At 43.1% G+C, this 18,591-nt stretch overlaps 1 protein-coding gene across 1 annotated transcript; it reads right to left on the reverse strand.

Moving 5' to 3' along the window:
- Positions 1–11,358: 11,358 nt before the first annotated feature.
- Positions 11,359–15,135, reverse strand: LOC136504846 (15-cis-zeta-carotene isomerase, chloroplastic-like). Its single transcript, XM_066499875.1, has 4 exons — positions 14,590–15,135; positions 12,311–12,457; positions 12,010–12,219; positions 11,359–11,912 (listed from the first exon to the last, which is right to left on the reverse strand). Exons 1-4 carry the CDS (start codon positions 15,004–15,006, stop codon positions 11,577–11,579), a joined length of 1,110 nt encoding a protein of 369 aa, XP_066355972.1. The 5' UTR covers positions 15,007–15,135; the 3' UTR covers positions 11,359–11,576.
- Between the last annotated feature and the right edge of the window lie 3,456 nt (positions 15,136–18,591).

Genomic DNA, 18,591 nt, shown 5'->3' on the forward strand with positions numbered 1-18,591 from the left:
TGCTGCGCTGCTGCGGACGGCGAAGGAGGAGGCAGAGAAATGAAAATGTGAGCACGGGGATGGAGCGGGCGAGTACGGGGCGCGATATAGTGCGCTCTGGCCCGACATGGCCGCGCTGGGCAGGACGCCGGCGACGCACGGCCTCCACCGGCTCCACGCGGCGTTCATGCTCTGGCGACGGTCGGCCACCGAACGCCGGTTCAATTCAGTCATCAGCGTCCACAATACAGGCCTGGCAGCGTGATTTCAAGATGCAATTTCTCTTGATACAGAGCGATTCAGTGAATGACGCTAAAACAAAATTTGCAGCCCTAAGTACCACCTCTAATTTCTATTAAAGGACCAAGTGCTAATTCTCAACCAAAACCGAGTAAAGTCAATCCAAAGTTGAGCTTGTCAAACTGTCAGCGCAAGAAGACTTAGAAAATTTTTCTAAGTGCTAAAAACGGTACAAATTTGATTTTTGTGAGCCAATTTCAAGCATGTTAGGAGCTAAACTAGTCTATGACCCAAACATAAAAGTTGTTCCCCTTATCAAATACTACAACTTTGCTTTAGTGCACACATCCATGCAAAGTCTCTATCATATAGTTTAAACTTGGTCAAACCCATTACATTCAAATGATGACTTGTACTTTGAACTATGACTTAGTGACCAATTTATCCCTAGCCATGAATACCAAAGTTGTTCATAATGACACTCTAAACATGTTTATCGAGATTGTGTGGGTGTTTAGGTTTCTTATTCCACTATGTGGGTTTTAGGTTTCTTATTCAACCATGTGGGTTTTAGGTTTTCCAGTTTCATTGAAGCAACTCCTTTCGCTTTCATCTGTTCAACTAAGGAAAGGAGAGGAATCAAAGTAGGTTCGATTCCTGCCGGATGCACTGCCTCTTAAAGACAGATTCAGAGGAGGGAAAGAAGGTAGTATAGGGAACTTGCTTTTGGATTCTTATCGAAAGTGAATCCCTCTAACACTTCAGTTAGTGTTTTATGAGAAAATCTTTGCAGCCTAGACACAACAAGTGTGAAAATCTTAGTCACTGTTTGTATTTTTTATTTTGAATCTCTTTCTTTTTTCTTTCTTATTTCTTTCCCATGACGACTAGGAACGGGCAAATCAAGAATTTTATTTCGAATTCCTCCTCCTTTTTTTATTTTTTTATATTCAAATATCCTTCTTTGTTATTGTTTATAAAAGTTACCATTTTAGTTGTTCTAGTCTTTTATCGTTTTTTACTCCCCCTAGTGCTACTCGTCTCCCATCTAGATTTGGGGTCCTCCTTTTTTCTTATAACTCTCCCGCCGGAGGTTCAAAACCCAAAGCTATTTATAAGGTCACACAATCATTTCATACATGGGTTGCCCATAAAGCTTTCCAGATCAACATACCTAGTATCACTTAAGTACTTGATTAGAAAAAATGATCTTCATGAACATTGTTCCACTAGCCATCCTAAGTGTAGCTAATATGTTTTAGTGACTCACATCAACCATTTACATGTATTCACTCATGATCATATGCATAGATACAAGGAAACATAAAATAAGAAGCATGTTTCATATGTTTCAATCACATGTTTTAATTGTAAAAGCTTATATATGAATGCTCGATGCTCATGCTCATGCAATGCAAGTCAAATTATGCGAGCTCAACACCTAGGGTGTTACAACACTCAAAATCTTTCTTACAACATCAGATGGTTGCATTTGAGTGAGTCCAAGCCCATTGACTTTCTCTACAAGAACATTCAAACATGAGTATATCTCATTAGCACATTCTTTAGGAAGCATCTCAAAGGAGTTAAGCTTTTTCATGACAAGATGATAGCGTTCCTCACGCTCACTCTTTATTCCTTCATGGAGCACATAAATGTCCGACCATAGTGCATGGGCGTCTTTGTGGTTCCTCACCCGGTTAAACACATCTTTGCAAAGGCCTCTAAAGATGGTGTTTCGAGCCTTTGCATTCCATTTCTCGTAATTCACCTCATCGCCTTGTAGGTGTGTAGCATCCCGAGGTTTTGGAAAGCCTTGTGAGGTGGCTCTAAGGATTCCAACATCTAGAGCTTCTAAGTACGCCTCCATGCAAATTTCCAATATAAAAAATCATCCCCCTCAAAGATAGGAGGAGGTCCATCCCCGTGAGACATCTTTTCCTAGGCAGTTAAGCCTAAATACGTGAGCACGAGGCTCTGATACCAATTGAAAGGATCAAGGTGCCCAAGAGGGGGGTGAATTGGGCTAATTCTAATTTTCTTTGCAATAATTAAATCTTATGGTTAGCCCAATTAACCCCTTGTGTCTAGAAAGTGTTTCTAATGTTCTACCGCACAAAAAGTCTTGCAACCTAAGTTCTAATCCTACTCTAGCATGGCAATTCTATGAATGTAAAGACACGTATTGAATTGCTCAAAGTAAATGAGAGAAGGAGGAACACGGCGATGTTTTGCCAAGGTATCGGAGAGTCGCCACTCCCCACTAGTCCTCGTTGGAGCACCTGTGTAAGGGTGTAGCTCCCCCTTGATCCGCGCAAGGATCAAGTGCTCTCTACGGGTTGATTCTTTGACACTCCGTCGCGGTGAATCACCCACAACCGCTCACAACTTGAGTTGGGTCATCCACAAGCACCGCCGGATGATCAACAAGCTCCCAATCACCACCAAGCCGTCTAGGTGATGGTGATCACCAAGAGTAACAAGCACAAACTCTCACTTGACCACGACATGCCTAATAAGAAGGGTGGATGCATACTTTGCTACTCCTGATCTCACTAATGAGGGCTCTTTTTGGGATTCTCAAATCTCAATCACCTCACTAGGACCTTGCTCTTCTTGGCACTCTCAAAGGTGTTTCTCAGTTGTTGGAATGAGCAAAAGTACCCTCACACACGAATGGAGGAAGTATTTATAACATAGGCTGAAAAACGAACCGTTATGTGCCTCTACGGGGTGACCGAATGCTCTGGTCATGATGACCAGACGCTCCGGTCAGTTCACCCCAAACTCCAGTGATGAAGTGGTGACCGGACGCTAGACAGCGTCCGGTCAGCACTGATCGGACGCGTTTGGTCGTGATTTTTCCTCTCTGGAACCTTACTAGAGTCGATCGGACGCTGGCCCTCAGCGTCCGGTCACATCACCTCTCAGCATCCGGTCACTTCCAGACAACTTCACCTTGATCAAATGAACTGACCGGACTCTGCGCCAGAGTCCGGTCACATCGAAGCCAGCGTCCGGTCAGTATTTAACCCTCCATTCACTTCCAACTCTCAATCATGCATGAATGAAGTTTGCTCCAATGGATCTAAGGGCTATTTTGTAGCTACCTAGTGCTAGATTTAGCAAGTGTGCACCACACCTAACTCACTAGATCACCTAGGTCAAGCTACCCGTCCATACCCCCTTAATAGTACGGCCAAAGGAAAAACAAAGTCCTAAACTATTCAAAGTGTCTCTCCAACTCCAATCGACACTTAGAACTAGTTCATCCTTAACCTTGTCGTCCATCCTTTGAAAACCGAAACGATTTCCATCGTAGGGGCATGACCACCATGATTGCTCAATCGATCTCTATTACCGTAACCTAACTTAATTGCCTCTGCAAAACACACGTTAGTCACAATAATCATGTATTATCATTAATCACCGAAACCCAACTAGGGGCCTAGATGCTTTCAGACGACTCCGCCAAATGACGCCTCGACAGTTTCATCAACAACATCACGCGTAAGAGAGACTCTCTGTTGATTCGCGAACCTCTCAAGCAGCCTCCTGCTAAGCCGGTGCTGCCGTGGCAGATCAGGCGGTTGGCGGCTCAGAGCATCTCCCGAGTGCCAGCTTTCAAGCGAGGTGAGGTGTTGATCATGCAGCGTATGGGCTACATCAGGGGTCCATCTGCTTCGGAGTTGGAGACCTTCGACATGCTCTTCGACAGCAACCTAACTGCGTCCGAAGCCGAGGCGCTAGACGAGCTCTTTCCGGCCGTTACAAAGGCATCGTCCAGGCAGCCGCGAAGACGCAAGGCCACCTCCTAGGTCACAAAGCTACGTTGATATTGGTTGTTTCCTTTTATGTAATATCTAAACATGAGGTCTTTTGCTAGGATGGTCCAGCTTCGGCTGTGTTAGGTCGATCTTCTTCGGCGCTCGTTAGAAGCGTGTTGTATGTTTGTTCAAACTATTCTTTTTAATACAATGATACGCAAATCTTTGCGTATTTGAGAAAAAAATGATCGAGGTATAGGTCGATGGCACCCATCTCATAAAGCCACATTCTTCCATCCGTGATCTTGCCGTTGATGTCCTTGAATTGGTGGAGAACGGCTTCCCTCACTTCTAGTGGCAAGGTGATGGAGGAAGTCATTAGTGATGCATCTAGAGCTTCGAGTGAGATCCATGATAGGAAGGACTTGACCCGGTGAGGATGGGTGTTGTCGAGGATGAAGTACTGGCTGATGCTGCCCTTCCAGTACTTTTGTGCATGTGAAATGGCACAGGACCTTGAGTGGGATATCCACCAACGTCCTGTGCCATGACTCATGCTGCACATACCGGCACATCATCTTCACCTTGTGCCAATCCGAGAAGACGAACGCAAGGAATTGGTACGACTCAAGAAAGATGTACCACACGATGACCAAACAAGTGATGAGAATATCAAGATTGAAGCCATGGATATATATGTTTGCACCGCCTCCGGTAGGCCGGGACTTGAGAAGATCAGAGCTGAATAGAGTAAATATGCTGGTCGTGAGGATCACAGCATACACAATCAGATCTGGATCTAGGGTGTCTTTGATTGACAGGTACCGAGCATAGAAGAAATCAAAGAGGAACCCCAGTTCCACCTCGACTACCCGAAATGCTCTATCGAGATCGTTGTCATTGGAGAGGAGCCCATTGACAACAAAGTCTCGACACTTGTCACGCTGAAAGGGGAGGTTTACATTGCCGATGTGATCAGCTGCAAACCTTAGCCTGAGAAGCCTGAAGAGCGCAAAGGAGAGACAGAGGTCCCTCCGCCCCGATGCTCTCTTTTCTTCTTGTCCCTCCCTACCGCTAGATTGCAGCAACTTCCCTTTGCATTTCCAGATCTTGGAGACGTCCACCGTTTCCGGCACGCCATAAACCACATGTATGACTTCTTCCCCACCCCTCACCTCCTTCACTTCCTTGCCATCGACAAGATAGATGTACTCCTCCATTGTTTCTGGGTTGTAAGAACCACCTTGGAAGGCGGCACTGTTCAACGGCTCGTACTTCATGTAATCGAACACGACCTGGTTCTCCTTGACCAGACCACGCGACCGGCACGTTAACCGGTATGCCTTACCCCTCAGGCCTAGCCTTACAACGCTTAAGCTCCAGAGCAGAAACAAACTGATGAGGAAGTTGCTGCGGAGCTGACCTTTGTAGTAGAGTGTGAGAAACAGCAGGTAGATGATGTGGAGAACCTGGTTCATCATGGATCTCGTCTGCTGGCTGCTGTCTTTGAAGCTGAACGCCGTCATGGTGTCGGCGCTGCCGAGGAGGAGGAGGAGGAGGAAGCAGGCCTACACGACAAAGAGCTCGTTCTGGATTGACGACGACTGCATCAGGCCGATGGTGTAGGAGATCACCGGGTAGTTGAACATGAAGGCGCCCCAGACGACGAGCCTGGCCAAGCCATGGCTCTCATGGCGTCGCCTCGAGTTGGACAGGACCAGGATGCCCACGAGGAGGCAACCCACGGTCACTAGGCCCTCGATCCTTGCCAGCTGCCCGGCGGAGCTTGAGGCGAATTCCTTTGCTGCCCGGGTCGCATTTCTCACATTGGCAATTTGTTCCATGGAGAAGAAAGCAATAAGGAGACCGATCAGAACACCGATCTGGTCATGGAGATGAAGATGAAGCTAGTATAGTAGTTAATGGTTACGGACTTATGGGACAAGAGGCTTCAGAGTTTATGCACCGAGATGACACAACAGTATAAGTTTAGGGACCGGGACTTTACTCTATATTTTATTTTAAAAATGATATGATTAGACCTTGGACTACGCGGAACAACCGGGGAGTAAAGTAGGATTCAGCAATCGATGAAACTGCCCATGTTGTCGTGATCCAATTTAAGCCTTCTCTGAACCTGTCTAAGTCAATATGGTTCACATGGGAGTAGTTACACAGAATGTGGCTCACATGCGAGTAGTTACGTTTATACACACATTTTTAGCACGTCAACCATGGATTTTTCACTGTCGGTGCAAGGCAAAAACGAGTACCTCTAGCATGGGTTCTGTGAAGTTGCTTTAGTTTACCACTAAATATGTTCTGATACTGCATGCTCTGAAGTTTTTTATGGTTTGCTTCTGGACATGATATGTTATCTTTAGTGTCGCAATAGTCTGTAACTGTGCTTGATTCCATGAGCTCAGTGGAGTTCAAATGCTAGCATAATTGTAAAATCGTAAAATGTGAATGATTTTACCATCAGCACTTTTGTTGTGCTTTTTTTTTTTTTTTGAAACGGAAGCTTTTATTAAACCTAAGAGCAGTACACATCGAGTTGATGCACATACTTTGGAACCCTCTAAGCAGTAAATCATAAATTGTGAATGATTTTACCATCAGCACTTTTATTGTGCATGTCTACTGGAATTTTGTTTTTTACTTTGCCTGCCCTGTTTTTTTCTCCCTGGAATTGACCATGACCTGTCAGATTTTAGGATGCTTCTATGCTATTCATTTTATCGCTGTAAAATTGGGATGCTAATCATGTTACCATTGTCTTACTAGTCAAATTTGGTTTCTATGCAAATCATTGTCTTACTAGTCAAATTTGGTTTTGCGGGACACTTTTATAGGGCGTTTTTTGCAGGATATTAATCAAGTTGCTAACAACTTAATGAGTACATTTATAATCAATTTTTTGCCAAAAAAAAGGAAGTTGACGCAAAACATGCCCTTGAAAACTAGCACTTGCTTCTGTCAGATTTCATCTCAACAGGTTGAATGTTTGATTTGTCAAAGAACCAGTTGGTTCAATAGCATTCTACTCCAAACAGACTAGGTAGATAACAAATTCGACCATTCATTCGAACTAAGAAACAAGCAAATTTATGCAAAATCAATCGGCAAGTAGGTGAAACAACCACAAAGTTTTCATGATTCTGTTGCTCAATGGCAGGTTTGGTGTCTTTTTTCCCTCTCCGCTTCGTGTTTCTTCAGTAATCAGTATAACAGCTCAGAGGTCGCCAAATGGTTGCTCAGGTTTATCCTTTGTGTTTATGGTTGGGTCTCTTGGGAAACTATAATTAATCAGGGTAGGGTGGGGAAAGATTAATTGCATGATCGGTTCATAATTAATCAGGGTAGAGTAACTGAAAACAGATTAATTATGTAGTGTATCTATGTGCAGTTATCTCCCAATTTTCATTCTCCTACTATGATCCAGTGAAGTGCCAGCTGAATATAGGAGATGTTCTAGTTGCTATACTAAAAGATTGTTGCTTTATCTTCACTAGTTCTTGTTGGTGATGCATGAATGGTTGATGTGCTTTGTTCCTATGGTTCAGGAGCTAATTAAGCAGTAAGCACTGTACACTGACAGTGGATGTTGTTAACCTAATAGTTAAGTGGATGTGGACAAGTGTGTTTTGTTTTTCAATTTCTTTGCTGTAATTAGCATTCGAAACAGATTGTGTCTGCCTGCCTAAGATCTTATCCTATTTTTATTCAATACTTTGAATCATTAGTTACTGAAATAATGAGTAATTCAAGTCATCGGAGTTTGTGTCTGTCAGAAGGAGAGTGCAAATCAAGTCCAGGAACAGTCTTTAATTAGTTCAAGTTTGTGCTTCAGAAATTAACAATATCTTGTGCACGGGACTGAAGAATGCAAATCACATGATATTATCCATGCCATCTAATTCTTACTAGTTTACAAGTTGTGCACTTCAGCAAATTCTGTTATGCTTACCTGTGCATCTTCCTGCTGTCTAAACTGGATTGGTCGTTTATGAATTTTCTGGTTGGGTGTTACTGTACCTAGGCTATGACTGTCTGAATTCACGCTCCATTTATTTGTTTCTAGAGAAAAAAAAATGTAAGGATTCTCATGCTTGTACATACGAGTAGTAACAATTGTAATGTAAACAAGAAAATCAGTGCGAGAAAAGTGATTTTTTTCATGCATATACTTGGTCCATTGGTGAAAGGCTCTAATATGAATGTGGAAGCTGCTACAAGGACCGTGGAATCTGGAATCAGGATACAATCACATGCAGACAACACACAGGGAAAATGATTTTCATGTATTTGTGCTCAATATAATTGATTTTCAAATTGGAGATTATAACAAATTTGTGCCCATCAAATTAAAATGGAAAGTTGGTTTCCATGAATGTCTTGTAGCATATTTCTGCTGGTTATACAACAACAACAACAAAACATTTAAGTCCTAAATAAGTTGGGGTAGGCTAGAGTTAAAACCCAACAGAAGCAATCAAGGTTCAGGCACGTGAATAGCTGTCTTCCAAGCACTCCTATCTAAGACTAAGTCTTTGGTTATATTCCATCCTTTCAAGTCTCCTTTTATTGCCTCTACCCAAGTCAACTTCGGTCTTCCTCTGCCTCTCTTCACGTTACTATCCTGACTTAGGATTCCACTACGCACCGGTGCATCTGGAGGTCTCCGTTGCACATGTCCAAACCATCTCAACCGGTGTTGGACAAGCTTTTCTTCAATTGGCGCTACCCCTAATCTCTCACGTATATCATCGTTCCGAACTCGATCCCTTCTTGTATGACCGCAAATCCAACGCAACATACGCATTTCCGCGACACTTAGCTGTTGAATATGTCGTCTTTTCGTAGGCCAACATTCTGCACCATACAACATAGCAGGTCTAATCGCCATCCTATAAAACTTGCCTTTTAGCTTCTGTGGTACCCTTTTTTCATATAGGACACCAGACGCTTGCCGCCACTTCATCCACCCTGCTTTGATTCTATGGCTAACATCTTCATCAATATCCCCGTCCCTCTGTAGCATTGATCCTAAATATCGAAAGGTATCCTTCCTAGGCACTACTTGACCTTCCAAACTAACATCTTCCTCCTCCCGAGTAGTAGTGCCGAAGTCACATCTCATATACTCAGTTTTAGTTCTACTAAGTCTAAAACCTTTGGACTCCAAAGTCTTCCGCCATAACTTCAGTTTCTGATTCACTCATGTTCGGCTTTCATCAACTAGCACTACATCGTCCGCGAAAAGCATACACCAAGGGATGTCCCCTTGTATGTCCCTTGTGACCTCATCCATCACTAAAGCAAACAAATAAGGGCTCAAAGCTGACCCTTGATGTAGTCCTATCCTTATCGGGAAGTCATCCGTGTCTCCATCACTTGTTCGAACTCTAGTCACAACATTGCTGTACATGTCCTTAATGAGCCCGACGTACTTCGTTGGGACTTTATGTTTGTCCAAAGCCCACCACATAACATTCCTTGGTATTTTATCATAAGCCTTTTTCAAGTCAATAAAAACTATGTGTAGATCCTTCTTCTTCTCCCTATATCGCTCCATAACTTGTCTTATTAAGAAAATGACTTCCATGGTTGACCTTCCGGGCATGAAACCAAATTGGTTCATAGAGACCCGCGTTATTGCTCTCAAGCGATGCTCGATAACTCTCTCCCATAGCTTCATAGTATGGCTCATCAACTTAATTCCCCGATAATTTGTACAACTTTGAATATCCCCTTTATTCTTGTAGATCGGTACCAATATACTTCTCCTCCACTCAGCAGGCATCTTGTTCGATCGAAAAATATGGTTGAACAGCTTGGTTAACCATACTACAGCTATGTCCCCGAGGCATCTCCACACCTCGATTGGAATATCATCCGGTCCCATCGTCTTACCTCCTTTCATCCTTTTCAACGCCTCTCTGACCTCAGATTCTTGGATTCTCCGCACAAAGCGCCTATTGGTGTCATCAAAAGAGTCATCCAACTGAAAGATTGTGTCCATATTCTCACCATTGAACAATTTGTCAAAATACTCCTGCCATCGATGTCGGATCTCATCCTCCTTTACCAAGAGATGCTCCCTTTCATTCTTAATGCACTTAACTTGGTTGAAGTCCCGTGTCTTTCTCTCACGAACCCTAGTCATCCTATAAATGTCCTTCTCTCCTTCCTTCGTACTCAAATGTTGGTAAAGATCCTCGTACGCTCTACCCTTTGCCACACTTACAGCTCGCTTTGCAGTCTTCTTTGCCACCTTGTACTTCTCTATGTTGTCCACACTCCTGTCATGGTACAAGCGTCTATAGCATTCTTTCTTCTCCTTAATAGCCCTTTGGACTTCCTCGTTCCACCACCAAGTATCTTTAGCCTCGCGTCCCCTTCCTTTGGTTACTCCACACACCTCTGAGGCTACCTTCCGAATGTTGGTTGTCATCTTGTCCCACATATTGTTTATGTCGTCTTCTTCCTTCCAAGAGCCCTCTTTGATAACCCTTTCGCTAAATACCTCTGGCGTCTCCCCTTTCAGTTTCCACCACTTTGTTCTTTCAATCTTAGCTTGTTTATCCCTACGGGCACGCACCTGAAAACGAAAATCTGCCACCAAAAGCTTATGTTGAGAAACAACACACTCCCCTGGTATCACCTTGCAATCCAAGCATGCTCGTTTGTCCTTTCTTCTTGAGAGGACAAAGTCAATCTGGCTACAGTGTTGTCCACTACTGAAGGTCACTAGATGAGATTCTCTCTTTCTAAAGAAAGTATTGGCTATCATAAGGTTAAAAGCTACCGCGAAGTCCAGAACTTCCTCCCCCTCCTAATTCCTACTACCATACCCAAAACCTCCATGAACTGCCTCAAAACCTGCGTTTGTAGTACCTACATGCCCATTAAAATCTCCTCCTATAAAAAGCTTCTCACTACTAGGTATAGCTCTAATCAGGCCATCTAAGTCTTCCTAGAACTGTCTCTTAGCACTCTTGTCGAGGCCTACTTGGGGGCATACGCACTAATTACGTTCAAGACCATATCACCAACGACAAGCTTGACTAAGATAATCCTATCTCCTTGCCTTCTTACTCCCACCACACCATTCTTGAGGCTCTTATCAATCAAAACTCCTACTCCATTTCTGCTGGTTATAAATTCCATAAATTCAGATACCAAATTCGGACCATTTCCTGCGACTATAAAAGGTTTTAGAGTTTTCCTAATCGTTGGTGAGTGAAGAATAATAAAAAAATCTTAACCCATGGCAAGCAATCTAATCCGCATAGGATTACACACACACACACACACACTTAAGACTATTGGAATATTGTCATTCGATTAAAATTTATGAACAGTGACATCAACAGGATATGATTTTTTTTATGTGGTAGATCATATATAAAAGTTTTGACCAATGCCATATACAAAAGTTCCTCTTAATATAAATAATTGTACATTTGTACACATAAGATTATGGCGTTCATCTAGGTATACCGAGGGAGCCCATATTTCTCTCCTTTTTGTTCGTGATCATGTTTTCACTCAGTACTGAGCATATATGTACATAGATTTATAGCATTACCAGGGAAGTTGGTAGCTGGATGCCTGCATCAATGGATGAGCAAAGTATGCGCCCAAGGTTAATATTGTGATTGCTACATATGGTAACCGAAAGAACTCCTTGTGATAATCTTTGGGCAGTTTCTGCCGTCCATCAAGAATCGCAGCAAAGGGCACAACACTTGTTCTCTTCTTCAGGACTTCAAAGGCTTCACCATAGCGTGACACCAGCCTCCTGTCACCATTCCAAGCACCAAAGAGATGGTGGCTGATAAGTCCGACAGAGGCCACAACGGCAACTGAGTTGCCAATCCATAGTGTATGGGCAAGGCACCAAATTACCTGACCAACCATCTACAGGATAATTGTGGGTCAGAAGTCTGTAAGTGGTCATAAGAAACAGCAATGCAATCATAGAGAACGCCTCTACATATTTTATAGAACTAATGACCTGTGGATGTCTGGTGATACGCATTATTCCTGTTTCCCACATATGTAATTTAGGCTTGTCCACAGCTGCCACTTCCAAAAGATTCAAAGTAGATGGATACAGAAAGAAGAATGAAATGAACGATGAGATCCAAACAAGTTCATGAATGCCAGTGATTCCCTGAACTTGCCATAATTGAATACCATCATACCGATGATTTATGAAGTATACCTGAAAAGATATGGAAACTGTATAAGGTATGGTAAGATTTATTAACCATTGAGATCTATCTGTCTTTAGGAAAAGAATGCTAAGCACTCACAATAGTAGTAACTGCTAAAGGCAGTGAAATTCCAGCAAACAGCACACGGTAAGCACGTTCCCCTACTATTTTCTCACCACTTTCCCGTAGGCTTGCCATACCACTATGAACTACAGCAAAGATTATGGTAAGGAGCAACATAACGACCTGCAAGAGAATCGCGCATGGTTAAAATGTTTATCTATTATATATCATACAATCTGCCAATGTAACAAGTAGGACAAACAAATTAATATAACACCATATAATATGTAAATCAATTTTGTATACAATTGAGACAGCAGTGAAGCAAAAGGTAATGATAAAACAAAAGATAGGTGAAAAACAAATGGAGAAATACAAAATAAAAAATAGCACTTCAAGTATATAAGTCCCCAAACATTTTGAATATAACTATATTTGTACCACAACATTTTCCAGATCCAGACTTGATACTATTTTTTCTTGTTCAGATTAAATTTATCATTGCTGTTTCAGTGTTTGTTCATCATTTGGTACAAAACCACAGAAACAATTGTTGAAATCCCAATATTCATTGTAAAGTTAGTTAGGTTCTGTGTATACACGTTCCAGTACTCATGTGGTATTTTTTAAAAAGGAAAACTGCTCTTGTTAGTTCCTCTGCTTTCTTGCAAGAATTTAACATGCCAAGGACCATAAACCTCGTATTTATCCAAGTCATGTATATATCTTCCTACCCCAAACAATAACCAACGACCTGATGACCCAATGGGTAAAGGCAATCTATGGCCAAATGGATATGGCGAGGGCATACACTGAACCACCTGCCTAGCGCCTAGAGCTTTCTAAAACACATAGTAGTAGGTAGGAGACTAAAACCATAAAACAAAATTTATATATCTAGAGCTTGTGGATTCCCAGCTCTCATAAGATATCCACGTACAACGTTATTCCATTAAGGATAGCCATCCAATCCGTGAAATACGCGATATGATGCTGTTCAATGAAGGTTGGTTTGGGTTTCTGCCCACTTCACCCATACCCGAGACTGGTCCTTGTTCCCTACACCTAGAGCGCTGAGCTAGCCAAGCAGCAAATGAATCGGCGCTGCCACAACCTCCTCCAGCTGCAACCTACACTACACCCTGCCCACATGCTGCCAGCTGCTGTTTTCCTCCATGTCCACATCCTTCCCCTAGTGCTTCCTCAGTCATGGTCCCATGGCGACAGAGTGTGAGCCTGAGACGGAATCAAAGGTCATGACAACAGTGGTGCTGCAGCAGTGCAGCTTGCTGCGATGAGCGGGAATGATAGCTTTCCATGGTGACACCATAACTGATGAAGGAGTAATAAAGTGGCTAGCCCAGCCCATGTACCCCTCCCCTGGTGTGATCTACATCTACAGTTCCCACGGTTACCTTGTTAGCCAGTTGAAGCGCCGCTGCCACCTGAAACTTCTCCCAGACGCTTCTCTTCCCTTTCCTCACTGCTCTGCGCCCGCATATCAACTACTGCTGCCGTCCCCTTCCAGATTGACTGTGCCATGGCTGACCGGACCAAGTTCTGCGCAGGCCTCCGGTGCTGGAGCAGGGGAGATGGCAGCAGCTGCAGGTTCTTGGCCTTGCTGGCCCGCTCCCCTCCCATTCTTCCTCTGTTCACCCTCCCTCTCTTTTGCTGACTTCTGGTCATGGTGATGGGGACGCCAGGGCACCTTTTCACCTAGGTGACGCCTTGAAAACCATGCACTACAGTGACTACAACTTTATATTACTCCTCTACTCTTTCAAGTTAGTTATTTTTAATGGCTAAATGTGCATTTTTCTGTTGCTGACAGGCTGCTAAACAACACCATCGGTATTCAGAAGGACCTAAATTGTTCACTCAGCCATGAACAATCTAGATGGAGAATTGGACACATATACCAATACACCAATATTACTCAATGCCAGAATAGTAGGAGGCAAGGAATGCCTGGCACATTTTATCTTTCAAATTTGGAACTACAGCAATAACAGCAAAAGGCACTTGAGACAGGAGTGTGCAACAAAATTGCCATTCAGAATTGCACTACCTCAGGTACTGCCAGAAACCTATGTTGTGATAATGTTGTTCTGACCTTAAATGCTGGTCGAGCAACATCCCTCTGCTACAATATTTATCTGGACAAAGTTAACCCAGGACTACACATCATATTTCACACCATATACCGCTTCGTGCATTCAAAAATTACTTTCTAATCTCGTGGGACGGTGACGGGCCACCAGGCGCGCGCAATTTTCTAGTGAAATCCGAAAGCCCCGTAAATAAAGAGTGCGCACCTCGTGGCTGTCGGAGACGGAGGCGACAGCGTCGAGGAATTTGGTCCCGACTCCGGTACCGGGGTCGATCCACAGCACGTTCAGCCCGACGAGCACCGCGGTTAGTATCACGGCGAAGTAAGCCCACGACGCCACGCTCTGGTCCTTGAGCTCGAACGCAGCGGAATCCTCCCCCACGAGCAGGGGCTCCCCGCCAGACTCCTCCTCCCCCTCCGCGACAACACCCTCTTTTGGCTCGATGCCTCCCCCGACCGCCCGGACCGGACGGGCGTGGGAGAGAACGCGTGGGACTGGGAGAGCGGGGAGCCGCGCTCGGATTGGGTTTAGGGTGGGGCAGAGCGGCCGCGGGAGGTGGCGGAGGTGCGGAAGGAGGAGAGGTGGTGTGGCCGCAAGGTGGAGGCGGAGCTGGGAGGCCATGGCGTTGGCGTGGACCGCGGAGAGCGTGTGCGTGTACGGGTGGAACTGGAGTGGAGCGGCGGTGGCGAGGGCGGTAGTGGGAAGCGAAATGGGGGTGGGGGGCCGCGCGACGAGGTCACAGCCCAGTCACAGCTGAGGGACGGTGGCATCTTTGGGGAGGGTGGGCGGAGGATGCGGTGCGCGTCGGGTTGGAGCGTGGTGCGCCGGGCACCGGGGCAGTGCCAAAGTCACGTGAGGGTACGTTTGTTTGAGCCTTAGGTTTTTTTTTTATTTACCTTATTAAAAAAAAGAAAAGCTTCTATCAGCGTGATTTAAGCGTACCCGCGTGTTTCTGCAGGGTCACGAATGAATTTTAATGGATGATACGGCTCGGTGAAATGGATAGTTCGAATAAATAGATATATGTCATAATTATATGTGCTAGTGGATATTGATATGCATAGCTTGCATATTGAGATATAATTCCAGTGGGGTTTAGAAGATATAGATTTTCTGAGTAGATAGTATTCTAGACTTTCAAAAGCCAGCTTAATAGCTAGGCTATTTCTTTCAACTTTTGGTTTCTGACTAAGAATAATAGTCCTTTTAGACGTGAAGTGTTCTCATTTGTACTCGTCCATATTTTTTGATACCTTGATTCCACAATATCATTAGATGATCCATATCTTGATATCTTGATTCCACAATATCAGTAGGTCATCCACCAACTATTCGAGATACACATTGATATTATTGTTAGATTGCTTTGACCCTTGGATCAGTAATGACATCATAATGTATGTCACGTTAATACACAACTAAGGAGGTTGTATAAGTGAAAAGTCATGGACCAGGTATCGTGTGTTGCTGCAAACCATGTTAAGAGGATTTATCCTATCCGTACTCATACTAAACCTTATATTCCTTATTTCACTAATTCGCTTAACAATCGATTTCTTGAATTTGAAATTAATAACTCCCTGTTGTAAGCCATCAGCTAGGTTTCTCATCTTTCTATCATTCAAGCACTCTTCGACATGCCATCAAATTAGCTTGGCATTCTCTTCGTTAGCAAATAACCATTTTAAACGAGGAATTGTTGAGGAAAATACCACACGGATTCGAGGGGGGGTGTCTTTTATTTTTATCACCTTGCATTGCGATAACCGAGTCACATATCTATCGTGAAGCGGTAAGCACTGCTGGTAAGCTTTCAAATGGGTAGTTGATGGTAAGCTTTCAAATGTTTCTGATCTTACCTCAATATGACGTCAGCAAAGCCTTCAAATCATAAGACATGTTATCGTTGTTTTGTTAGGTACTACGATGTCGCCGTGGGCCTGTTAATCACCCTTGACCCTGGTCCAAATCGGAGCACGCCCCAATTATGCGGAGAACACCTCAAGGATGTCCTCCCCCTTGGCCACCACCTTAGAAAAAAGGGCAGTGTAGGCGTCCAAGTCAAGTTCGAGACTCAATCCATATCAAATTTAGGTCCATCTCGGACTCTAGGAGCAGCCGATGCTAAAACGGATGCGTAGGACGCATAAGGACTCTATTTTAGATGTTCTACCTATGCATCGAAAGATAATTTCATAAGATAACCAATGGCACTGGTCCCGTGTAAAAGTACTTTGGTAATAAATGGGAATCGTCGAAACAAGTGGACATACAGAATATGTCAGGGTGCTGTGTCACCGTCTTTTGGGTCGTTGGGCCATGTAACGTGTAAGTGCCCATTAGGGGTGCGGATAAGGGTTCTTAGCCACCCTTTAGACCTTATAATCAGTAGTTGTCGCTCATGTTAGGGTTTAGATTTTACTTTGGATTAAATCTGTCATTGAACAGTTGTCGTTCTTCGAGTACTTATTGTACATATGCAATTGTCACTTTACTTGAGTTGTGTTTTATCTTGTTCCTGCATATGTTCTTCGATTCGTAGCAGAGATTAGCCTTCTTGGTGAGATCAACCAGATTGATCGTGACACGGTTGATAATCAGAGGAGACATGGTGCTAAGGTTGCAGGGTATGGTTTTTCATGATCTGAAACCGGATCGGTGTGTCTCTCTCCAACTAAATCGATAATTATCTCCACCTAATGGAAGATCGAGAATCATGCCCCCGTCACATAGGCTCCGAACAATACATCCATCCAAGTGAATAAAAAAATCCAATAATATGACAACCTAAATAAATAGACTAATAAAGTGTCTTTTCGTCATTCATCTCAATATTGAAAATTGACTAACCTAGCAAACAAGCTGGCAATCAAATGAGTGGCTAGATACCAACATAAGAGTAATGTTAGTTATGTGCAGCCTTCACAATGGGAGCCTCTTTGAATAACTTGGTAAAAAAATGTCTCTAAAACGAATACATTAAAGAGGATCTCCTTCACATTTATCTCATATATCGGAAAAAATCTAACCAAACAAACTAACACTTAAAGGAGAAGTTATTTACTAACCTTAGAGTATAGGTTGGTGATTGAAACCTTTAAATTTCGGGAGCCTCCATGATCTAAAAGAAAGCAAGATGCTTCATATCACATTCATCCCAAAATGCAATATCTAGCTAAACAAACAAGGTAGAAATAACCTCTTAGGTCACTAATTACCAACTTTAAAACAAGAAAGTGATGTGTATCCTTCAAAACTTGGGAGGCTCCATGAGCAAATTGCTGAAAAATGGCATCCACAATGGTGAAATAATGATGGGAGTCAGGGTAAAATAGTAGAGCGGGTGAGGAAGAAGAGGGACGAAGTTGGGGTTTTCTATTAGATGGTTTTCACTGCAGTTCGTGGCATCAACTGTCGGTGAAACTTGTTATCACCATCTATTTATTAGGAGGTGGCTAGTAGCCGTTTAAGCCAGTGGCAAAAAGAGTTATCATTGTCGGCCCGTATGACAAACCAACAATAAAACCGAGGAGGTTCTCGTCGCCAGTTCAATACAAAACTCTGATAGTGGTAAACTTTTTCCCGCCTGTTTAACCAACAATTTTCCCACACCCACCTACAAACCGGCAGTGATATATTATCACAAACATTTTTTATTCCATGGTGAAAATTGAGTTGCGAAAATGCTTTCTATAGCAATGTTTGGCTTATGATTTATGGCCATTAGTTTAGAAGATCTAAATGAGTTGGTTTTCCTATATTTTTGTGATCAACATAGGTATCAGTTCTCCCAAACAAAAAAATATATACCTAGATCAACATAGATAGGTACACTTCTCCCACACATAAAAAAATAAAATATACATAGATTGATGACCTTCATTTATTTTAGGATTTAACATTGCTATTTTTTATGGTTGGCAATCGCTTGTGATGACTTTATCAATCACGAGATCTGCTGATCAAATCTTTTAGAGGTGTTCCTAGGAGTTGAATATATATGCATGTGTTCATAGGGATAATCATACATGTGTGTATTTATAAGCATTTAGTAAAAGAAACAACTCCATCCAATTAATTTTCTTTCTTTTGCCACTTTACCTGTTGCCGCATAAACACGAGTCTGTACAGTCAATGTATGTGTGAGTTAGTGTGTGACCACAAAACATATACCTAATAAATATAGTGTTTGTTTTAAGGAATCAC

This window comes from Miscanthus floridulus, chromosome 14 (genome assembly GCF_019320115.1).
Source record: "Miscanthus floridulus cultivar M001 chromosome 14, ASM1932011v1, whole genome shotgun sequence".
NCBI lineage: Eukaryota > Viridiplantae > Streptophyta > Magnoliopsida > Poales > Poaceae > Miscanthus > Miscanthus floridulus.

Bases quoted from the DNA above. Each gene is read 5' to 3' on its own strand.
- LOC136504846 (XM_066499875.1), bottom strand. From the start codon at position 15,006: ATGGCCTCCCAGCTCCGCCTCCACCTTGCGGCCACACCACCTCTCCTC. The intron at 12,220-12,310 runs GTGAGTGCTTAG...ATATCTTTTCAG, and splicing joins CTTTAGCAGTTACTACTATT to GTATACTTCATAAATCATCG. The intron at 11,913-12,009 runs GTCATTAGTTCT...ATTATCCTGTAG, and splicing joins GTATCACCAGACATCCACAG to ATGGTTGGTCAGGTAATTTG.